At 39.1% G+C, this 23890-nt stretch overlaps 1 protein-coding gene across 4 annotated transcripts in view; it reads left to right on the top strand.

The window, feature by feature from the left end:
- Positions 1–23890, top strand: part of phactr2 (phosphatase and actin regulator 2) — a 45856-nt gene that overhangs the window by 932 nt on the left and 21034 nt on the right. The window contains exon 1 of one of the 4 annotated variants that reach the window (XM_076891543.1): positions 7592–7673. The exons of 2 other annotated variants lie outside the window; for them this stretch is intronic. In XM_076891543.1, coding sequence (XP_076747658.1) covers positions 7661–7673 — 13 coding nt within the window. In that variant the 5' untranslated portion in view covers positions 7592–7660. Of the gene's footprint in view, positions 1–7591; positions 7674–17389; positions 17610–23890 lie in introns of those variants that run through there. One more of the 4 variants, XM_012919250.4, reaches the window with a different exon arrangement.

Below are 23890 nucleotides of genomic sequence, written 5' to 3'. Positions count from 1 at the left end.
AGCCCGTGGCTTGCAGGCCTATATACTGCTTTAGTGGTTTGAACCACTTCCTATCAGTCATCTACACTGTTTTAACTCGGGCCGTGCTGTTTGACCAATTCACACGCCTCCCTCTGCTCTGACACAGTTTGCAGACATAACATTTATTAATTCACTGTCTTTTGGTGAGGACTTTTTTTCTTCTTAAATGGGATCAATTCATTATAGCATACAAATAACATTTGCGTTAATAGTTAATAGTTATATTGCTTGTCTACAGTTGCCACAGTAAGTGTCCTGTGTTTACCGTTAGGCTGTAATTACAGGAAATGATTGTGGAGTGGAGCCGTTAGGAAAATAGATGCCCAAAGTTATTTATGTCTCCTGCCAGTTTGCATTTTGAACTTCACCAGTTGCAAGATTATTAAATATTTCTTATAAGTGCCCGTACATATGTAATCTGCACTCAAATCTGTTAAACATATGTAAGGTTCCAAACAACCGGTTTAGACTATACAATGACTGTAATGTGTACAAAACACACTATATTGTAAACTGAACGATTTGTAGCAACAGGGGGCGCTATTTCACCTTTCCTAACAATGATCCTTAAAAACAGCACACATCAACTCAAACGTATTACGTCACCCAGGTGTGGACTGATGGTGGCAGGCTGGGTTTATTTTGACTGAGATGATGTGAGATTAGAAATAGTGTAGTACACATCGCAAATGACACAGACCATATCTGTCATTTTACAGAATCATATTTTTTTCTTTTCTTTTTTTTTTGACTAGAAGGGATGAAGTTGATCGAGCTTCTGAGAAATGTCCCTTCCCAATATAAAATTGCTCCGGTGGGGAATATTAGCATGATTAATGGCAGAAGGGAGGGATGTTCTTTTCATGCTAAGTATGGTTTGTTTATAAAATATATGAGAATAAAAAGGAAATGCCGCCCACATACTTGAGAACATGCAAGGCAACAGGAAGCATAATTAAATGATAAAACAAAATAGGCTCTTTTAAGTAAAAGTGAATTATCTAAGCATTCCCTTTAAAAATGAATAAGAAACCACAGTCTTGTGAGATATTATGTGGCTAAATTGTAACCGGAGCAAAATCAAGGCAGAAAGTTTTTGAGTAAAGTGGGTCTGAATAAAGACTGACAAAAGATTCAGTTTAATTTTTGGTGTAATTTTCTATCACTTCCTGAATGTGCATAAGAATAACAAAGCATGTACACCAATGCACTTCACGGCTCTTAGGTTATATGTGGATAATGCGCATGCTAAGATGGCCTTTGATGTAAATAATATGTTGTCCTCCAGATGGGTACTGTTTCGCTGTCCTAATTAGAGAGGGATAAAGTAGAGGAGGAGATAAAATGGTACAAGAGGCCAGAAAATAGAGGAGAAAGATAGAAGGAAAGGCCAAGAACAAAAAGTACGAATTAAGACAAAGAAGAGCAACAGTGAACAAACAGACCAAAGAGTGGAAAGCAAGTGAGGCATTTGAATGCAGACAAGGGAACATTATGAAATCAGCGAAGAGCAGAGAGGAGGCAGAAAGGGATGCGAGGACTGGATGATTAAGGAGGAGGAGAGGACCAAAGCAAAGAAGACAACAGAGGAGTGTCAGCTTTCTGGTAGCTTGGCTTCTTGCGGGTACTTGCCTCGAAATTACATTGATTACAGACCCTTTTAGCCTGCGATAACTGCTTGTTAAAATGTACTGAAATGCAGTGAGCTGCCCTTCCCCCTTCACTGCCCACACATCTTTAGCTACCGATGTGGCTTCTGCAGCAGCCACTGACATACCCCAAAAAAGTTATGGTTTTTGTTTTTGGAGCGAATAAAAACACCATCTATGTTGCAGTGTTCACTTATTATAACCACATTCGACTTTTTCTTTTCAAAAGTCTCATATGGAATTGGAAATCACTAAATCATTAATTTTTAATAGATTTTGTTGAGAGCTCAATTTCTAAATCCTGGAGATAGACGATTCAGAGAAAGGATTTTTGGTTTAATATTTGCTGTGTCAATTGAAAGCTTCTAAAAAGAAAATATTTAATGTGAAATGTATTTTTTTTTTATTCCAATTACAACGGATAGATGTAGCGATGTCATGAAATGTGTGCCAAGTGATGGGGCAGCAGAGGAATCCGTCTGTAACCAAATGTAGACCACAGTTTAGGATCTATTAACTTATTTGACTATGGCTAGTATGTAGCAAAATACAACCACCTTGTTTCAGCTACATTTATGATGATATATGTTTTTTACATAATACCATCACATTTGAATTTATCAATGACCCTGCTGTGAGGCAGTAATTCCACCCCTAAAAATAACACGTCAGCGAGCTCTCAAAGGGTCATTGTGATTATACCTGTTTTGAGCAAAGCAAGACATTAGGTAATGGTTAACTCTGGTTTCTGGCGTCAAAGTTTAAAAATATTGAAAACCTAGCCTACAGCTCTGGAACCAGGCTTTATTTTAACATATGATATCAGTGGCAGATTTTTAAGAACAAATTTATATCTTTTATAACTTAAGATGCCTTTTGACCCATTTTCAACAAGCCCCCCAGGTGTGACATCCAGTTCAAGCGGTGAAACAGTTTAAATTTGTTCAGAAAAGTCACATAGGCGATACTCCCATACCAAGGATTGCAATGAATGTTAATCTTGGAATATTAAAAATAAAAATAAAAGGTTACATTAGCTAACATGCTAGCAGAAGAGAAGCTAGTTGTAATGCCTATATACAAGCTCTCCATAGAAGCCAATACAGAGAATGGATCTACAGAACATACTATTTTAACTAACAGTCAGTGTTTGCTTTTAACAGTATCAATCACTGACATTTGGCCCACCCTTTTACTAATAATTTATTACCAAATCACCAAGCTTGCCTAATCCCTGATCAACTTGAGTTTGTGTTTAAATCTAACCAAAACTTGACTGCAGCGATGTCAGATGCACAACCTATTTCATTTTCAGTAGTGAAGTGTGAGTAAGCCATACGTTCAGTAAACTCTCCTATGTGTTGCTCTACAGGGACATTCCGAACGCAATTCATCAGAACCTGTCGGCCTGCTGTTGCTGCATTTTAAATGACCTCATGATTATGCCAGCAGACAAACAAAAGGCAACTCCAAATCCAATAATTATTCTGGATCAGCTCTGTTGTCTTGGTTTTTTAATACACTCCCTGAAATCTTCATGAACACTCTTTGAATGCTAATTCTAAGAAACTGATTTTCTTTCCTTTTTAATAATCACACTCAGCCTTGGTAAGGTTTTGGATGGACTTTATGTGTTGCTCTCACATTAAACTGTGAAAAAGAGAATAAGACTGCATCTCTTTTTGATTATCTTGTTAGATACTGGCACTTTAATGCTTTTTTAATCTATTCGCTTCTTTTCCGTGTGATCATGCGTGTGCCTGTGTGGGTGGGTGTTACTGGAGTTGATGAGCCAGTTTCTGTTCTTCTCGCTTATTGGGAGCCCTTTCATTGGACTGAATCAAAAGTCAAAGTCTCACTTTCTCTGTTTCTTACTCCCCCTCCATCTGTCTAACAGTAACTTTGTGCAGTTACTTAATAAGCCTTTAACTTTATTAATATATGTTGAAACGCCTCGGCTGAAAATGAGCAGGATGATTACTCTGCACAGCCTCTAATAATGATGTTTACATACAGCAAGTGTATGTTTAAGCGTGAAGTGGGAATTACATAATCACTCTGTATGTTAATTAAAAAATCCAGCAGAAGAGAGACACTAGTGATTAAAAAATACAGATATAAGATAGATAAATTATATGTATGTATAAAAAAAATATCATTTGAGAACAGAATTAAATAATAATAAGAGAGTCAAATACAATAATACAGGAAAATACTGACACTTGACACGTAGCACTAATGTTTGTGTGTGGACACCATATTTGTTCTCAGTCCACTTAACTTACATTGTTTACACTGGCTTACACACACACATGCACACACACACACACACATGCACACACACACACATGCACACATGCACACACGCATATCTGTTATTCTCAGTCCATCAGCACATTTTATCGTGCTCTGACCCATTTTTTCTTTCCACAGATTGGACTTTAATGTGAAATAGATATGCTTTATAATAAACAGAAAATTAAAAATCACCTGTGCTTAGTAGACGTGCACAGCCAACATAAATATGCAGCAGATATCTAAAGGAGACACGCAATAATCCTAACTTTTGTTGATATAAAACTTATTTAATTATTTAGTGCGCGCGCCTGTGTGTGTGTGTAAATGGGAGAAACGAAGAGAGAGGAAATAACCATCTATCTGGCTCTTAGTACCACAGAAAGCGATGAGGAAAGGACCCAAGCAGGCTTGGCAACAAAAGGCTGATAAGAAACTTGAACATTAACAAAGTCCCAAAAGGCACAAATAGAACCAAAGATGAGCACAGAGACAGAGCACACCGAGGAGCATAACAGATGAACTAGCAGACAAAGGAGGAACACAGGGCTATATATAAACACAGAGCACTAATTGGGGGAGCAGGCAGAACACTAGAGGAAACCATTAACAGCAGGTACAAACAGTCAGGGAAAGAGAGAACTAACCTTCAAAGTAAAACAGGAAATAGCCAAACACAAAATTTAATAGAAACATTTAATAAGAAGGGCAGCACGGTGGCACAGTGGTTAGCACTGTTGCCTCACAGCAAGAAGGTCAATTCCAACATCAGGCCGGGGTCTTTCTGTGTGGAGTTTGCATGTTCTCCCCGTGTTTGCGTGGGTTCTCTCCGGGTACTCCGGCTTCCTCCCACCGTCCAAAGACATGCAGCTTGTGGGAATAGGTTAATTGGATAATCCAAATTGCCACTAGGTGTGAATGTGCGAGTGAATGTGAGTGTGAATGGTTGTCTGTCTCTGTGTGTTGGCCCTGCGACAGACTGGCAACCTGTCCAGGGTGTACCCCGCCTTTCGCCCTATGACAGCTGGGATAGGCTCCAGCGCCCCCCGCGACCCTGAAAAGGATAAGCGGAAGCGAATGGATGGATGGAATTTAATAAGAAGTCAGGAACAAAGGCACACAGAGGGAGGCATAAACATAGACACTAGGGAGACTACTACTACTAATAATAACGATAATAATCTAGATGAAATAAAACTTAGACTCCTCAGTGGAATACAGCAAATACACAAAACAAAGATAAAGAAATGTTGAATTTAGATAAAAATCAAAGCAAGAATCAAGAGCACACAATGAAAAATGTAAAGCGCTAGAACAAGAGTGAAAACAACAAAACCACCCAAAAACCTTGTAACCAGACCAGAGGCCATGGCACTTCATCTTTCTTGCATTTTTTATTCTACCTGCCCTCACCTGACTCTCTCTCATTGTGTGTGAGTATGTTTGTTGATTTTTATAGAGATATGATTCTCACAAATGTTATGTTTATATTCTTGTCGTTGGGCCACAGTCTTCAGCTGTCTTCTTAACTGTAATATTCAATAAGCCATAAATGGGGTTAAAACGAGGAGGGGGAAAAGGCCACTAGACAGCTGCAGTTTACGTCCGTGTCTTTTCAGACTCAGTGTGTGTACTTAATACTTAGTAATTAATTAAATTAAGAGGTGGACAGTAAAAATTCAGTATCTGAAAACCTTGTGAAATATGACCACATCTGTCTTTCCATTCCTCCGTTATAGTGTGGAATTTTTTTTTTTTCCATTTTTAAGGGGATTATAACAGTGTGTCATGGTCACGGTCCCTGTTCATTTAACTGAAATCCATTCTTGGGTTTCTGGTTTTCATATTTTCCTAATGTGTACTGGTGTGTTTCCTGATTTTTGTCTAACTCTGTTTATGTGTCTGTTTGTTTTCTTGTTTTTAATCATTCTCAGTTCCTGTTTTATTTTGGTAAAGAGTTTTTTGTGCATCGCTGATATTTTTGCTTCCTTTTTGATTTCTCATTAGTTTCACCTATGCCCTAAGACTTGTGTGTTTGGACTCCTCTTTCCCCTTTCAGGTTTCATGTGAGTTCAGTTGTGACTTTCGTGTATTAATGTTTTGCTTTAGGCTTTACTGTATGATTTCTTGAGTTATGGCCATGGTGGTTAAGCTGGTATGAGGAAGTGTTTTTTTCTTATTGTTTTTTGTTTTTATGGGTAGCACATGACGTGTGCTTGAGCTATGCAATTTGTGGCTTTTATGATGCTTTATATCACTGCATTTGAGACATATTTATATACACAATACATTACCTTTTGTTTATTTTTCTCTTATTTTCCTTTCAATTCAACCATTTATTATATTAACTACTCGTTCAACTCAGAGTCACAAGCATTGGAGCCTCTCCAAGCTGATATTGGGGCACACACTGGTTCATCATCATGAAGCTAAAACGGAGAGACTGACAACCACACACTTACAACTTACAATCACCAGGAAATTCATTTTCCCAAGGGGCCACGTAAAAAAAAAAACTGGGAGGAGTGCACCCATTTGGTCAATCCAATTTTGCGTAATATCAATTAAGCAGAACTGAGTTACCTTATTCTGCTTAATACTAATTTTATCTCTTATAAACATATAGGCGCCCTCCAAAACAACCCCAGTTTCTTATGTGACCCCTTGAGAAAATTAATTGCCCACCCCTGAGTTCAGCTCTTGCAGTTCATGTCTTTGACCTGCAGGAGGAACCTAGAGAAAACCCATGCAGGTATTCAGTTCATATTTTATTTTTTATTTTTTATTTATTTTTTATTCCTATTCATTCTATTTATCCCCTTCGTATATTTTATTTATATTGTCTCTGTATTTATATGTGTGTGTGTGTGTGTGTGTGTGTGTGTGTGTGTGTGTGTGTATATAATATTCTGTAACTCTGTAACTTCTGTCGGTGCTGTGCTTTTTTGGAAATCGAATTTCCCAGAGGAACCCACCCGAGGGATTAATAAAGTTCTATCTAATCTAATCTAATCTAATCATATTGGTTTGATTTACTAGCATGGAAGTTTAGGTATGCAACTGCCAAAGCATTAGCAATTTCAACAAACAGCATACAACAGTAAAAATGCATTAGATTATTAGGACTGGCGTGTATGAATTCTATGTAGTTTTTCTACTATGCGAGTGTGTGTTTGAATGATTGCATCTGCTGTGCCATATTTTTCTTCTGCTTCTTCTTTTTCTTCCTTCCTCTTTACGTCACTGTGGGATTTTAACCCATGGGGATGGGGTAGAGTTAAAAAAAAAATAGATGAGCATGGAGCCAGACTGGGTAGCCGTAAGAAGAAGGAAAAACTTGACTGACAGTTTGATGGAGATAAACGCAGGATGGGACTGGGAGAGAGAACGAGGACCTGAGATGGAAACAAACATTAACTTTTAATGGTCTTTTCTGGAGCAAAGGGATGCAGATGGGAGGGAGGAAGGGAGGAGGAGCAAGTGAGTAGCAGACAGTGTAGAGAGACTGAGAGAGAGAGGCAGAGAGGGTAATACAGGAACAGAGAGAGAGAGAGAGAAAGAATAGGAAAAGCAGGCAGACGGTGAGAAAGAGGGAGGGGGAACTGGCAAGGGGGAGGGCTGGAGGCAGAGAGGCTGTGTGTCTGGAAGAGGCAAGGATCAACTCAAACTGCTGATAATATTCCCTGGGTCAAGTCATGGAACATGACGGTAAGTTTCCTCCTTATATAATAAGCTGTACTTCCTTGTATATCTTTCTATTTTTTAAATGATCCAGTGTCTCTCTGACTTTGTGTGTCTGTGCAGCAGTAGCAGAAGCTACTGGGTCTTCACCTAACATGCTGTCCTTTGCTTTGGTTGTCACCTGTTAGCCTAGGATTGCTTTACATGTTAAGTGTAGGCATAGGCTGTAAATCCTGGGTCTGTATCACCTGAGTTATGAAACACTCTGGTTAAAATGCTCGTGTTTAGCCGGAAGAAAGAAATGAGCACACAGTGGGAGAAATAAATGGGGGTCATATAGCGCTTTAATGTCCCCATTATTAAAGCCTTTAATTATTTTGCAACTTTTGTATGAGAGTCTGACTTTCTTCAGGCTCGAGCAGTTTTTCTGGTAACGCTTTGCATTGTTTCATTATTTAAAATAAATATGCAGCGCATACCAGTGACAACACCCAGTCATGCAGTATATGCTTGAAAACTTGAGACTCAAGCATCTGTTTGAAATATTAATAAGATCCTATTGTTATTGAGTGTTGTAGAGGACTAAATGACATTAAGGGTTTCCATATCTTCACTTAACTATACCTCTAGTGTCCTGGTAGGTTCAGATTTGTTGATGACAGAAAGAGTTTTTGGCAGTGTTCATGAAGCACCGATCGTTGTGTACTTAATGTAAAAAGAAATGATTGCTTTTGAAGTCTGTTCACAGTTGCATTATAGCATTAGGGTTTCTCATATGACTGAGTGAAGACTGCATCTAATGGCTGTAACTTTGTTATAAATATTTCTATAGAGAATAGAAAACTTATTAAGGATAATAATTCCTAATGTGCTTGGCTGGAAGCCATCTTGGGTGTGCTAGCCAACATGACAATGGTAAGTCTGTACATTGGTTGGTGTCACACACAACACGAGGGGGCAGGCAGGCTATATCAGTCCCATGTTATCTAATGTAGTTTAATTACTGTTTGCTGAGGTTGTCATAACATATCACAGTGTTTAATAGCCAAAGCCTCTGCTGTCATGCGTCAATAAATCAAGACAGAAATTTTGAACAAAGATGATTGTTGCTGTCCTAGGTAAGCTTTACAATAAACTGCTTTAACCATCCTTTAATTGTGTGATTTTGCCTTCACTGGCAGACTTGTGCTGAGACCCAAATGAGTACACAAAATATTATTGCTGCGGTGAATTTGTAAAACAGTGTTTTGCAATGCAAAGCAGCATCTGCGTGTGTGCGTGCATTCATATGCATATGTTTGCACAGACCATAGTTGGTCATAGTGCTACTGTGTGGATATATTTCCTCTGCCCACTCTTGAATGCATGTGTTTTAGAGAAAACACAAGGTCAGTCTGCAGATTTGCACACGCTTGTATAACATGAGTCATTTACTACTGCGTCTGCAGTCTGCACTATATCGATGCAGGTTAGACTCCTACAGACTGTTGATAACACAACAACCTCTGCACTCAGCTGCTAAAGTTGTGATGACCTTTCTGAGGGGGGAAACCACACACACCTAACTTCAGTTATGCCACAAATGCCACTGTGCTTGTTTGTGTTTCTCTCTCAAACATGAATATTTAAATGACAGAGGAGACTTGACCTGGTAAAACAGCATAGTTTCAGACTGACAGATTGACGTACTTGCTTGACAGGTACACCAGATAAATCAGTACAACTCTCTTAAGTTTTTAAAGAGAATGATCCTCATGTCACTCTTTGAGCCACTAAGATATCATCATAGGGGAGAAGATGTTTTATTATTTATTCTGTATTTTAAACCTAAACTGTTTTATGGTATCTAACCTTTTTAAGTAACCCTTTTCAAAACAGCTCTTACTGTCAGTAAGAGCTAGCATGACAATGGCCAAAGGATCATCATCAAGCGGCGAGTCTACTCTAAAACAAATCATGTTTAGCCTTCAAAAGAGAAGCAATGTCCTGACTAACAGCCACACAACACAACTGAGCAAACATGACTGACGTGCTTAGGACAGCTGTTTTTGTAATTAACAGCAGCTCTTGGGTAAATCTAGCCTTATATAGTTAGACTATTGTGTCCTCTTAAGCCTTCACATCACACACTTTTAAAACAGTCGTGCCATTGCCATTTTCTCTTATGTGCAGTTGCTCTTACATTTTCCTGCCACGGTGGCCATTATTTTATGGCTATTATTAAAGACCCCACAGGACATTAATGGTCTTTCCTTCAGCTCTTTTGGTCCTCATCTGTGCCTCTTTCTCAGCCTTTCTCGCTCTCTTTCACCTCTCTCAAGCTCACGTTCTTTTAAGCTCTCCGGCTGCCTGTCTGGCAGGATGTCAACTATTGATTTATACAGGCAACATTTTAACAGTGATGGCGGCTTATGGGTTGTGCCAAACAGAATACAACAAACAAGAGATCAGATTTCAGACAAGCCTGCTGGCAGATGGAAAGAGGGATGACAGTAGCCTTTACTGTATTGTTGCATTATAATATTATACAGTTAATATTACCAGTTAAAAATGCTTTTATTAGGTACATAAGAGGGTTGAGAGTGGAGAGAATAGGCAAACTTGTGTTTATAACACTGGATATTAGTTAGATTCAGATACTGTATTGAGACTTACATCCATTGTGTAGAGATGAGATGATCATGAGCAGAACTACATTTGTCCAATATTAAACTATGATTTTTTTATTATCAGCAGGAAAAAAACTATAAAACTGGAAATTCTTTCTCAGTACTTAGTGGCTATGTACTGTAAAAACCTAATGAAAGAAGAAGTAAGTTTGAAGTGAAAGTTCACTAAAGGCCTCCCTCTACCGACACTAAAACTGTATCCACACTTGGTGCTGACCAAAAAGTTGGCATATTGATGGAATCAAAATGTGTTACAGTGCAATGGAAATAGTCTTAATGGGTAAATGCTGACATACACGAAACACGTGACTCAAAAGTCCAGCTTCCGCTGCACCAAACTGATGAGGCAAAGGCTTTCTCAAGTTATTACATGAAACAAACGCAATTACCAAGTTTCTTCTTAACCACTTCTACTTTGTTTTCAACATTGATGTATTAGAGAGAACTGTTTTCCATCATTTGAGGTTTGACTGGCACTTATTCAATCAACAATGAGATCTTATCACACTGTCAGTTTCTGTAATGTTTTAACGATCCATTTGGAAAATAAGTGTGCCCAACCCTTAATATTATTATACAGCAGAGCTGCACAGTATTTGTTCAATAATTGAGACTATCTTTCATGTTTTTTCTGGAAATTTTATTTAAAAAAATTCTAATTATGCATGAAAATCTGGCTATAGTAATATGCTGAATGAGAAAATGATTTAAGGTGGTTTAATACTGCAATATCTCCTAGTCTATGCAAAAAAAAAAAATGCTGATTTACTGAATTCTACTGAACATTATCAAACCTGGCAAAGATGAATAAGATACTGTAAGTGTTGCTGATCATATATTTTACAGACACTATTTTAAATGAATGAAACATCACAGAACTACAGAGAATGACTAGTTTTACACTGAGACCATTTAAAATAAGTTCCTCTCTTCTCAGCTTAGTTTGCTTGTATAACAGGGCCTGTTCCTTGCTGAGTCACACCTGACTGCTATGACAGTTTGCAGTCTGAATCATGATCCTGGTTCAGACAAGTCCCGTCACTGACTCTTAAAAAGGTTAGTTAGTTCATAACACAGAAAATCCATTAGGTGAACTTCACATAGACCTCCTTAAACTGGTTGTGCTGTGCATGTAAAGGACAGCCACACATACAGAGTTATGAAAGCGCAAAATAATATTAGGTTAGGACAATTTTCTTAGACTGTGCTCTGGGGGAAAAAAAACTTTGTTTAATAAATAAATCAAGGGGAGGGGAGAAAGGCTCTGAAAAGAAGCACTTAAACAATTATTATCTCTTGTTCTGCTGAGGCTACTACTTAATATTTGATGACTCTCTTCCTTTCCTCTGGCCCCTTGCCCCCTTCACCTCTCTTGTCTCTCCTTTTGCTGTTCCGGTTAGAGAATTGGTCAATCTCCCTCTGTTAGTCTCAGTTATTTAGTGTCAGGACAAGCAGAGTCCATTTCCTGAGGCGTTACCTTGAGAGATTCATTCTCATACTCAAAGCTGAGTACTCTTGATTTCAAATAAATCCCTAAAAATCTTGCACAGATTTACAGCACAAGTATTAATTTCATCTAATCAAAATCTTGCATCTGATCAGTAATCGGTTTTTCAGGTAGTTTACATGTGAAATGTGGTGATGCTGCTTTCATGGCATATTTTGGTCATTTCACTGCTCAGTTCAGTTCATTTTATGTTCACAGCAAGGCCCTTTATATTGTAAAATAAAGGCCTTACAATAACAGAGAGAAAACACCAACAATTAGACAAATCCCCAATGACTAAGCGATTGGCAACAGTGGGAAGGAAAAACTCCCTTCTAAGAGGAAGAAACCACCAGGAGAACCAGAGGGACAGACATCTGACGTAAGCAGTTGGGGTGAGGAGAGGGAAACAGGACAAAAGACATGCTGTGGAGGAGAGCAAGAGATTGATAATAACTAATGATTAAATGCAAAGTGGTGTATGAATAGAGAGTGGAAAGAGTTCGATGAGGAAGAAGCGCTGTGTCATGGGAAGCCCCCAGGAGACGAGGCTGATGGCAGAATAACTACGGGTGAAAAAAGGAACAGTATGCATGCGGGCGTTTATGGGATGCTCAGATTAAGCCAGCAGTTTGGAAACAAGTTACAGGAACGCAGTCTGATTGAGATCTGGTTACTGACACTTTGACTTGATAGTGATACTTGCATAAAACCAAACATTAAAGCAAAGAAACCCCACACTTAAAGCTGAAGAACTGAAAGTGGCAGCACTGAAGGCCTAGCATTAACAGAAAAAGTACAAATATAGCCACCAGGCCAGAGAAGTGAAGCCCCTGCAGAGGTGCCTCGCAATCCCTTGAAATAGAGTCACTAAAAAAATCAGTTTTCATGAAACACTAAATCAATATAATGTAAAAAAAAAAAAAAATCTATATAATGTCATTGTCTGAACTCACTCCTTCAGTGAACTTGTGATCCTTTTGAAATGAATCCCATCAGTAAGTGTGTATTAAACTGCAAAGAAAGGTATATACTTCGAATCAGGTTTCCAGGGTCACCAGCTCCACCTTATCCAAATACGGTCACTTCTGACTCCAGAATTCAAGTGCACATGGTAGTCAATAAACCAGCTGGTGTGACATCAGGATGAGGGCATCTCTATTGGAAACATACATAATGTCTGCTATTGTCAGCTGATATTTGTCTGTCTGGTTCTAGAGGCAACACAAGCTCTACTCTTTGTCATCATGGTGTCTTAATTGTACTTGATGGTTTCAGGCAGGGTCAAGGCTCTGTGCATCAATATAAATGATACCCAAGTAGTGTGTGAGCGCACGTATGTGCGTGTGTGTGTTTTAAGGCAGATGGGCAGTGAATGATAAAGCTCATGAAATTCAAAAATGAAAATTGTCCTGCACTGAGAACAGAGACACCCATTTGAAAATATAGCATTAAAAATAACTATACATAAAAATGCATAAAGGCGTACATTAAAATATAATATCCCACCATACATGCTAACATTAATCTATGTAACCTTGTGTGTAACCATAAAACCACGCACATACAATAAACTCAGTAGTCAATGTTTAAAATGACATCATCTTTATCCTTTTAGACCTCTCATGTCTTTTTGTTGGGATGAGCTGAAATCAAGCTTGTTTCGGGTAAGGATTCATTATCTTCAAATCTTTTTTGGCTCAGTTTTCATTCTTTCTTTTTTTAGCTAATTAGCTAATGCATGTCTGACTCTGATCCATTTTGGACAGAGTCCATATATGTGCATCTCTGTGCATTATTTCAGTTATTCTGAATCTATGTGGATGGCTCCACTGGTGGAGCATAGAGCCTCTGTGGGTGGATGACCAAAGGGAAAATACTAAGTTCAATGAATATCATTTATCTATGGAAAAAAGTTACCTCATGCTATTGTGCTGACATTTAACTGAAATGCAACACGGATCTTTTTCACTGTTAATAATTAATTTAAAAAATGTGGTGTAGGCAAAAACATAAGAATCTTTGGATTATGGTAACCAAAGGAACCAGTGAAAATACCCTCTGAGACTGAATGTTGTGCTGTCTTGTCTGGAAATCAGTGTGTGTGTTCTCAGTGGTATTATCTCTGTCCTTTAACACGTGTAAATGTGCTCCAAATTCAGTATGTGTTGTGGGTACATTGTGTAAATGACATTACCTCCCAGTAAGTGCTAACATAGTCATATTCTGCTGTTAACCTCTCTAAGTACTTCCATTCTCATTCTCAGTTTTTATCCTCCCACCTCTTTACCGGCTTCCTTCCTGTTCAATTATCCATTTCCATCTGATTCGCTAATGACAGCCCCATAACTGTGTGGTTGACTTGGCAGCTCCAAAGCTAAATGTATATTGAATGGTAACACTGCATGTTACCAGCACAAAAGCAATTGAAAGGGGTCATTTGTTAATATGGTGGATCAAGAAAATGTCACATATTCTTTGGACTTGATGGCATCCGTGTCACCTTAAGAATTGAGTTAGAGTTAGGTTGAAATAAGCCACAATCAAGGGGCAGGTAATTGGGTTTTATCAAATCAGAGCAGACAAGAAGTGGTGAGTGAGTCTGCACACACACACAAAATCCATACACTGCTTCATTTTTGTAACAAAACTTCCAAAATTAGTTTTGTTTAAAGGTCAATGTTGGCTTTATTTCTCATTCTGCCACAATCCTTAAGAACAATGTTCTCTGTGCTGTGGCTGCTTAAATGCCAGGACTGCATGTGGCTTCCTGATGTTTAATGACTTATGGGGAAATGGGATCAGGGAGCGAGGGCAGCACTGCCACATAGAAACAGACTTATGAATGGAACAAGAACAACTTTGTGACAAATCATCTCCCAGTTAACCTGAAGTCAGTTTGCTTATGCTTACTTTGCTTAACACTAGATGGCAGTCTTGGCCCAAATGGTAAGTCGTTTCGTGTGCAGATCAGGCAAGTTTAATTTGCTCATGCTTGCTGCTGTGTGTGTCTGTGTGTGTTTGTGTGTGTAGAGAGTGGGAGGGAGCGTGTGTACTAATGGCTTATTTCTGTCAAGCCCTGTTCTGCAAGGTCTCAACTGACACTGTGTTGACAGTAATGATAGCCAAAGCTCTCTTTCTCTTGCGCTTTCTCTTCTATAAACACAAACACATACACACACAAAGACAGACACACACAGTCACACATGCATGCACACACACACACACACACACACGTTAGTTGACTCTCGTGTTGAGAGTCAGTGGCAGCGTTTGACTCAGTTTGCCACAGTTTGCCACAGTTGTCACTGAGCAGTGATGTGTGCTCTTGTGTCTAATATTAAACAGATATTACTTGTGCGTGCTGCAAGTAGAGCACCTAATGACAACACTAGACTGACTTTGCGCTCTTTTGAATGACTCACTGCTGGGTTGGTTCAAGATTCACTACTGTCATCTTCCTTTTTAATAATAAATTGCCTGCAGGGTAAAGCCTACTGCTTTTCCTCTGGAGCTGGACTGTAAACTCATTTATGTATTAATTATAGGCTGTAAGCTAAATATATTGTCATTTCCCAAGCCTGGTTTCTGAGATAGGCTCTCAGATGTTTAATTATTGGGCTAGATGGTACTATTGGGCTGCTGGAATGTCAATAAAATAATATTTAGTGTGACTATAAATTCACTGAGTGGATTTGTTGCTAAGGAGGACCTTAAATTTGGTCTAAAAACAACTGATATGCACTGCCACACAGGTTTTAAATGACACTGTATGACGTATTGTGCAGTAAGTACACTACATATCATATTAGCAATGCAGCAACTTATTAATGCCATTATTATCATCTTTTTTGTTTCTTGTTATATATTTTTAATATTGGGTAATATTGTAAAAGACCCATCACAAGTTCCAGAAACACTGTACTTGCTTAAAATTCACAGGCACATCCAGTAGAAAGAAAATCTGTCATAACTCTTTGGAATTACCTGGTTTTCTAGATTCATTGGTTCATGAAATGTGATCCTTGAGTTACTAACACACACAATTTATACATATTTATAGAGCACACTCATTTGAGGTCAAAAGATAATTTAACCCTTGGATTTAATACCTGCTTCAGCCTCCTTTGTAACCTCAAACCTCAGGCTTTAGAGGAACCTGCAGGTCAGAGATGGCTGATGATCACAGGGGGAATTTTGGACCATTTTGTACTTACAGGACTCCTTCAGCGGAGTCAAATTTCAGGATGTGAAAGGCTCTAATGAGGTCATGCCACCACATCACCCATTTATGGGAAGTACTCTAGGTTGAAATAAATTGGATTTAATATTTAAGGTAAATGTCCTGCTGCAACACACAACTTATTGTGCACGCCCAGACATAATTTTGCATGATACCAGCTTTTCCCACCCCTGACTCTAATTGCTTTCTGTTGCTGTCATTAGCTTAGCATTAGCTGGAGACGTTTTCCAGCCTGCTCTGTGAAGAATTCACAGATGGAGAAACAAGTTAAAATATTTATATTCAAATACACAACATACACAAACGTACTGGGCCTCCTACACATTACACCTTACACCTATTCAGCTCAGCTTATTGGACTAAGAAAGTGTAATGGGTTTCCGTGATTGTTTGTCCACGGAAACCTATGCCATGAAGCTCCTGGTGCACAGTTATTGTGCTCATGTTAATGCCAAGGGAGGTTTGTAACACTACAGTTATTGAGGAAGCAGTGTTTGCAACTTTTACGCATAGCTCTCGGTAATCCCACTCTGTAACTTTACGTGGTATGCCAATCTGTGGCTGAATTGCTATGGTTCCGAAAGACTTTCACTTTGATAAAGTAACACTTACAAGTGATTGCGGAATAGCTAGGATGGAAGAAATCTCACAAACGGACTTGTTGTGACAGTAGAATGATAACTCAAAGTCAGGGAGCTCTTTAAAACTATGTCTTCTTCCACAAATGTCTGAAAAACAGACCAAGGGCTGAACATACAGAAATTGTGAAATTGCATCCAGGAACTTGTTATGCAACAGTGCTAACCACCATGACACCCTGCTGCCCAATGATAATTATAATACTCTATAAAATTGCAATTAAAAAACTTAATTTTGTATTTACTGGCGTTATTTTTTTTCTCTAATATTAAAATTTGTTTGATGATATGAAACATAAGTGTGACAAGGATACATGTGTGATAATACTGCAAATGACTGCATAATGTGTTTTTTAAAAAAAGAGAAGACAATACACAAAAGTTAGATAGATACAATAGTTACAATATGAATTTTAACAAAAGCTGTGTAATGCACTAAGGCTACAATATTGGTTTGTGAAAATAGTTATGTAATTGAGTCACATTCACCTCAAGTTTCACTGGAGCGCAGTTCTAGGTTAGTGCCATCATTTCGTGATCTGGGCCGATGTAAACCAGCGGCTGAGAGTGTCGGACCCCTTCGCCCTTTGACCCCAGCAGCGTCCCTAATCTGCATAGAGGAATGAGAGGCATTTTCAGCCGCTCACAGGAGGAGGAGGAGGCGGGAAGGAGGAGGAGGTGGTGGAGGAGGGGAGGGGAAGTTACGACGTAGTAGAGAGTGAGTGAGAGAGTGAACCAAGTTTCCAGTGACTGAGCCATCACGGCGTAAAAACTTCTTTTTTTGAAATGAACTCGCTTGGCGGTGGAGGACGGGGTTTATGCGGAGATAGAGAGCCGTGATAGCGGGTTAGGGGGCCCGGTCCGGCCCGGTGCTCAAGCCGAATATGGGTCAGACCGCCGTGTCTGCCGTGTCTCAGACTGCAAGCGGTGAGTGTGTGTGTGTGTGTGTGTGTGTGTGTGTGTGTGTGTGTGTGTGTGTGTGTGTGTGTGTGTGTGTATACGTGCAGTGTGCAGTCTCCCTTCCTCTTGTCTCTCTCACACACAATCCGCTATCTTTATTCAGGAAGTCTTCTCGTTTTTTGTTTTCGTTCTTTCACATTTCTGTCGCATAACTTCGACACAGTTCAAACAAAGCGCAGCGCTAAATACCGTTAACGTCAGTGGAAGTTTGCTAAATAGATGTGTGTTCATTTTATTCTTGCATCATTTTACGCCGTGTGTGTGTGTGTGTGTGTGTGTGTGTGTGTAGGGGGTTTCTAAATTTATCGCTGGCTCTGCCAACCAACTGTTGTATAGCAGAAAGAAAAACTAGTGAAACAGCCTGTCTTAAAACAGGATGCAGTGTTGTATAACCCAAGAGCTGTTTAAAAGGCTGGCTTGTTGTAACTAGGTAATGAAGACTTTATGTATTTAGCAGCCAACTTGACATTGGTCGAGATGATCGGAAGGAGCGCAGATTAAACTTGTAACCATTTGCCCCTACAGTAGACCCCAGATCGAGCTGTCTATCTGAGCACAGTAAATACAGTCACGAAGCTGTTGAGCAGCACTCAGTGAGTCAACAAGTAGGCCTGGTCATTTTTATGAAGAGCAGCAGGAAATGCAATATTACAGAAGATATTAATTTTGGATAAATGAGAAGTGCTGGAGTTCTGAGCTACGTTTAAACCTGTTATTATTTAAATTATGGATTAATGTAACTCCTTAGTGAGTTAATTATCTCCTTAATGAAGACTTCTTCAGATTTCTTTCTAGTTTTTTAGGTGCACCATGCTAGTACTGGATTTGACCGCCTTTTGCATTTATAGCTACCTTAAGTCTTCGTAGCATAAATTCAGCGAGGTGCTGGAAACATATCTTTGGTGCATAATGACATGACAGCATCATGCAGTCATCATGAAGATTTGCCAGTGATGTGGATCTCCTGCTTCACTGTGTCCCAAGACCTCAGTTGGGTTGAGATATGGTGACTGTGGAGGCCATTTGACAGTGTCATTGTCATGTTCAAGAAATCATCTTGAGATGATCTGAACTTTGCAGCGGGGCATGCTTACACTTTGGTTATAAAGGGATGTACATGGTCAGCAACTATATTCAGGTAGGCTGTGGCATCTAGATAGCGCTATATAAATACAGGCCATTTACCATTTACCATTTAAATGGCGCTCAGAGACCCAAAGTATGGACTGACATTATACCACACACTATTAGACCTCTGTCACTAGCCTGAACTATTAATACAAGACAGGCTGTATCCACGCTTTCAAAGTTTTTAAGTTCTAACCCTGCAATCAGAATCAAAACGTCTTCAGACCAGTTAATGTGTGTCCGATCTTCTCTTGGTGAGCTTGTGCAAACTGGAGCCTAATTTTTCTGTTCTTAGCTGGTAAGAGTGGCACCCCGTGTGGTTTTGTGCTGCTGTAGCCCATCTGCTGCAAGGTTGCATATGTTGTACTTTTAGAGATGCTCTTTTAGATACTTGAAGTTAAAACAAGTGGTCATTTGGGTTATTCTTGCCTTCCTGTCAGCTCAAAGCAGTCTGAGGGGCAACACCAAAGTGTTATCATTTCAAACTAGGAATCATGCAGATTTTGAAGATTATGAAGCTGAAGCTAATAGAAAGAAAAGGAAAAAATACTCTTAAATGAAACAGTCTAACCATCAAGTGTTTATCAGCTTTATAATGACATTGAAGCTTATTATGAGCTACAGATTGAACAAAAAGAGTAGTTTGTGTTCTTTCATCTGCATACTAAACTGCAGCACTGATTGTTCATTGGTTAATCTGTTGGAGTTCTTTGTGTATCTAATTCCCAGAGTCATTTTAATCAGCTTTTTTCATATGCAACACTGGCAAATACTGAACCCGAATGCTTTGTTTTTACAATCAAAGCCTTTTTTTCCCATCTGTAGTCCTTGGTCGGTTCGTTGAGCCATAAAGGTAGGCACTTCACGTTCAATCACACTTTTTATGGGAAGGCTTAAAGGCAGTGAGGTAGAGGATGAGACACATGACTCTGGATGAAAACAAAACTAAATCTGTTTTATGGCTCTGTCAGCATTTAAACTAAAACTCAGAATCAACTGTAATGCACTTTAGTCAACATGCAAAGGAACCTGGTGGCTATAATAATGATCTATACGTCCTGCATGGTTACATTACGACTTCATAATGATGCGGTGGGCTTTAAATGCTGAATCTACAGCACTAAGAGCAGAAGTGGAATTCTTTCTCTCAGGGTCTTATTGAAAGATCATTAACATAAAACTGAGATCTCTGAGCTTCTCTACCGAAGTTAAAACATGGTCGGTTTCCTGTTTGACTGCTTTTTGCTCTGTTACTCCAGACTTAGCCAGAGCTTTGAAGTCGTGCAAGTATCATGAGTTGAGCTCTATAATGCTTGTCCAGCCTTTGCTGGAGAAAGATTTGGAAGAAATGACCCAAGTGTTAAAACTGCAGAGCCCAGCGCCGCCCCTCCCTCCACTCTTGTCCAGCACCTCTTGTAGCCTTGTCTTCTTCTCTTCCTTTCCCTGTTCCTTCTTTCTTTAATCCCACATTTTCTCATGCCCCACCTCAGTGTCCCTTTTCCCCTGTGTTTCCCCTCTTTCATCTTTTCTTCTTCCCTTTGTTTCTTTTTGCCTCTTTCTCCCCCTCCATCCCTCTTCCTCTGTTTGTGACGCTTGCTTCTTCCCTCCCCGGTGACTTGGAGTGAAGGAAGGAAGCCTCTCCCTTTTCCCTCCTCCTTAACACATGTTCAGGCAATAATGTCTGAAAAGAGTTTGCTGGCTCTGTCACAATACATCTCTTTTACCCTTAAATATTATATCAGGCGATACATATAAGACTTTGCAGTTTGTCAAGGCAACTGGCAACTGAAGTCTCTTTTATTTGGTCGTCTGCTGTCTCTGAAGTTGTTTCTAATTATCCCACCCAGCTGCAAAATATCCAAGTCCTGACTCACCCATTTTGCATGACATTGCATTTCAGCTGTTTCAGTGTAAAATTCATTGTGGAACAATGGAGTCGAGTCAGCATCTGTAATGTGTAACAACGTCCCAGAATTAAACTGAGATTTAGAGGTACACAGTTTAATTTCAAGAGATCAAATACAGCACTATTTTAAAGCAACTGTCAGTTACAACAAATACTGACAGCATAACATATGTTGCTGTTAAACAGCAGATTGATGAACTGAAGATCTTAATTCCTCTGATTTGGTTTCCTAAAACCTGATTTTGTTGATTTATGATGGTGTATATTTTTCTTAATAGATACAATAGATTAAGGCCTGGCAAGATCGACTTTAAAAAAAACAAACAAAAAAAATTTTTTAGTTGAAAAGAAGTCAACATGTTTAAAGCTGTTATCTGTTAGTACTTACCTTGTTGACAGTGTTCGATCTATTGGCAAATAAGATTGGCAGTGGTGTTTATCTGTTTGTGTAATGTAATGAACAGCTGAAACGTTTGCTGTGTTTGATGTAGCAGTCGTTGAGCATTATTTCTGCACATACAGTAAACTAACATTGTCTGCCTCAAGGTATTATATTTGTCACCGTTATATTTGACTATGTAGACGTGTCAGTGGGCTTGAACAGGAATGGGACAACTGTGGTGTTCACCACAAAGAGGAACAAGCGCGAAATAAACAATCAAACATTTAAAAAGTAGCAAAAGAAGCACATACAGTGGGTGCAGTGGAGAGTTTTCATATTGTTTCATATATTGTTTTCATTTTACCCAGTGTCACTTCACAATAAAGAAGTTTTTTATATATATATATATTGTGTCTTCTGGGGCATAGGCTAAGCTAAAAAAAGCAGCACTAACACAAGCGATAGAGTCCCAAAGACTGGTTATTCCAACTATTTTTAATCCTGCCTCCCCAGTTTACAGTATACAGTATAGTACAGCGGTCCCCAACCCCCGGGCCTCGGACCGGTACCGGTCCGTGAGTCGTTTGGTACCGGGCCGCGAGAGTTGAGGCTCAGGCGTGAAATGTATGGTTTTCAGGGTTTTTATCGGTTTTCAGTGTTATTTTGTTATTGTTTTTATCGTTAACTCTGTTTCCTGGGTCTTTTCACGTGTGTTATGAATAAATCTTCTTTTTTTGGTACCGGTACTAGTTTTATTTTGTTATATTTATCCGCGACACCTTAAAGGCCGGTCCGTGAAAATATTGTCGGGCATAAACCGGTCCGTGGCGCAAAAAAGGTTGGGGACCGCTGGTATAGTATACATCGCTAGTCCCATAAGGTGCCGTCACAGTGTTCACAAACCTAGAAATTTTCAAACTGTGCTGAAATGAGACAAGTACAGATAAATGAGATCGTCCTCTTTTTTTTTTAGTTGTTTTATTTAGAAGTTGCCAAATCAGCTCACTGACAGATTATCAGATCCATCTCGCACACAAGCGAGCAACTTCTTCTGTCACACTAACACTGTATGTCCTCCTTCACTACACCCATGACTCTTCTGAGGTTTTCCTCTTTTCTGTCTGCATGGCAGCTCCATATTCAACAGGCTTTGTCCAGTGTCCCTTCCCTGCACGTGTCAGGTCCATCTTGTCCACAAACAGCTCAAGCTGGATTGTCCCTCTGATATACTACTTTCTAATCATTTCCCTCTTAGCCACTCCCAGTAAAAATCTTAGCATTTTCAACACCGCCAAGTCCAGCTCCACCTCTAGCGCCACCTCTGTCTTTTTGTTAGTGACATCTAACCGGAACAGTGCACCCTTAGGACTGGTTCCTATACATTTTGAATCCCAGTGAAAACATAAACTAATCAACCATCATGCAATCTCTCACTAAAGAACAAACAACAACCCTGCAGCTGCAGGTTCAATTACTGTGGAGAAATTGTTAAAGTAGCTAATATCGACCGTATATTCACTATTTTCTGTTCCACTACAATGTAGCTACAGTAAATCGCCAAGTTTTTTTTTTCTTTAAATGTCGATAATAGTCGTATACATAAAGATGGAAATCAAGAGTTATTTAACGGTTGCCCGCCTCCAAGCATCAGCCTCTGGTCAGTTGTTTGGGGGACGGAATGATTGGAATTTCTGCAGAGTGAGGTGAGAACAATAAATTAACTGTAGGTGTAATTTTCTCGGAAAAGATGACTTATTGTTGTACTTGTGAGATCTCTGCCGTTGAACACATTCGGTGTAAGTGTAAGCACCTCATGCATGTGTCACAGCAATGCAGGCTTTAGATTTCCTGCATTGCTACACGACACAGCATGAATCTCAAATCTTCCCCTTTCCTTATGATAATTACATAACTGTGAAACCAGGAATTTGAAAAGACTGTATTACAATCGGTTCCGAAAAATGGGAAGCAGATGAATCTCTTTTGATGATTTGCTTTGTTTCTTCTCTAAACTAAGCAGTGAGTTTTCTTTTGCCTCTTCGTTTCATTTTCTTTTCTCAGCAAGTAGTCAGTCAATCCATTGTCCCTGTTTGGTTCCCACTGGAAGTTTGATAGTTGGCCTAATGGTGATGATAATCGCTGTTACCGATTTTCCCATCGTTAGCGGTACAGAGTAGCTGCTGAAATGCACCTATTGTTGTGATTTGATATCAACACAGGAACAGGAAATGAGTGTGTGTATGCAAAGTATGTGTGTGTGTGTGTGTGTGTGTGTGTGCAAAAAGAGGGTGCTACATTGGTCTGAGGGGAGTTGTAGGGGGCTCTGTGCTGCACTTCTCCATGTCTTCACTCTTTACTGCCATTGTTTTTATGTACATGTTTGTCCTTGAGCACTCGATGTGATAAAGGTGATCACAATACTGTTGGGAGCAATAATGAAACTATGATTTTACGAGCATTCTTTAACAAAGCAGAGTGCTTTGTTATGGTTATATTGCTCTAGTTATATTACTTCTTACTATCTGACCCTCATTTTACACTTTAGGCTAATGACACATCAGTTTTTTGTTATAATAATCCTACTTTATTTAGTTTAGATCTGCTAAAGACCACCAAATGTTTTAAAACCTGCAAAACTGTCTTTAAATTTATAGACAGAATAAGAAGATTCGATATTATTTGTTAGATATTAAGAGTTTGTTAGTTGTAAACCTGTGTGAATTTGGTTTAATCATATTTAATTGACAGTGTTCCAACAAATATTTTGATCGATGCACATTTACTTTAGCTTCAGTAATGCAGGGGAAAAAGAGAGACTTTCATCACCGTGGA

Source organism: Maylandia zebra, linkage group LG13 (assembly GCF_041146795.1).
Source record: "Maylandia zebra isolate NMK-2024a linkage group LG13, Mzebra_GT3a, whole genome shotgun sequence".
Taxonomy (NCBI): domain Eukaryota; kingdom Metazoa; phylum Chordata; class Actinopteri; order Cichliformes; family Cichlidae; genus Maylandia; species Maylandia zebra.
Note: the sequence above shows the minus strand (reverse complement) of the source record. Positions and strands in the feature narration are given on the sequence as shown.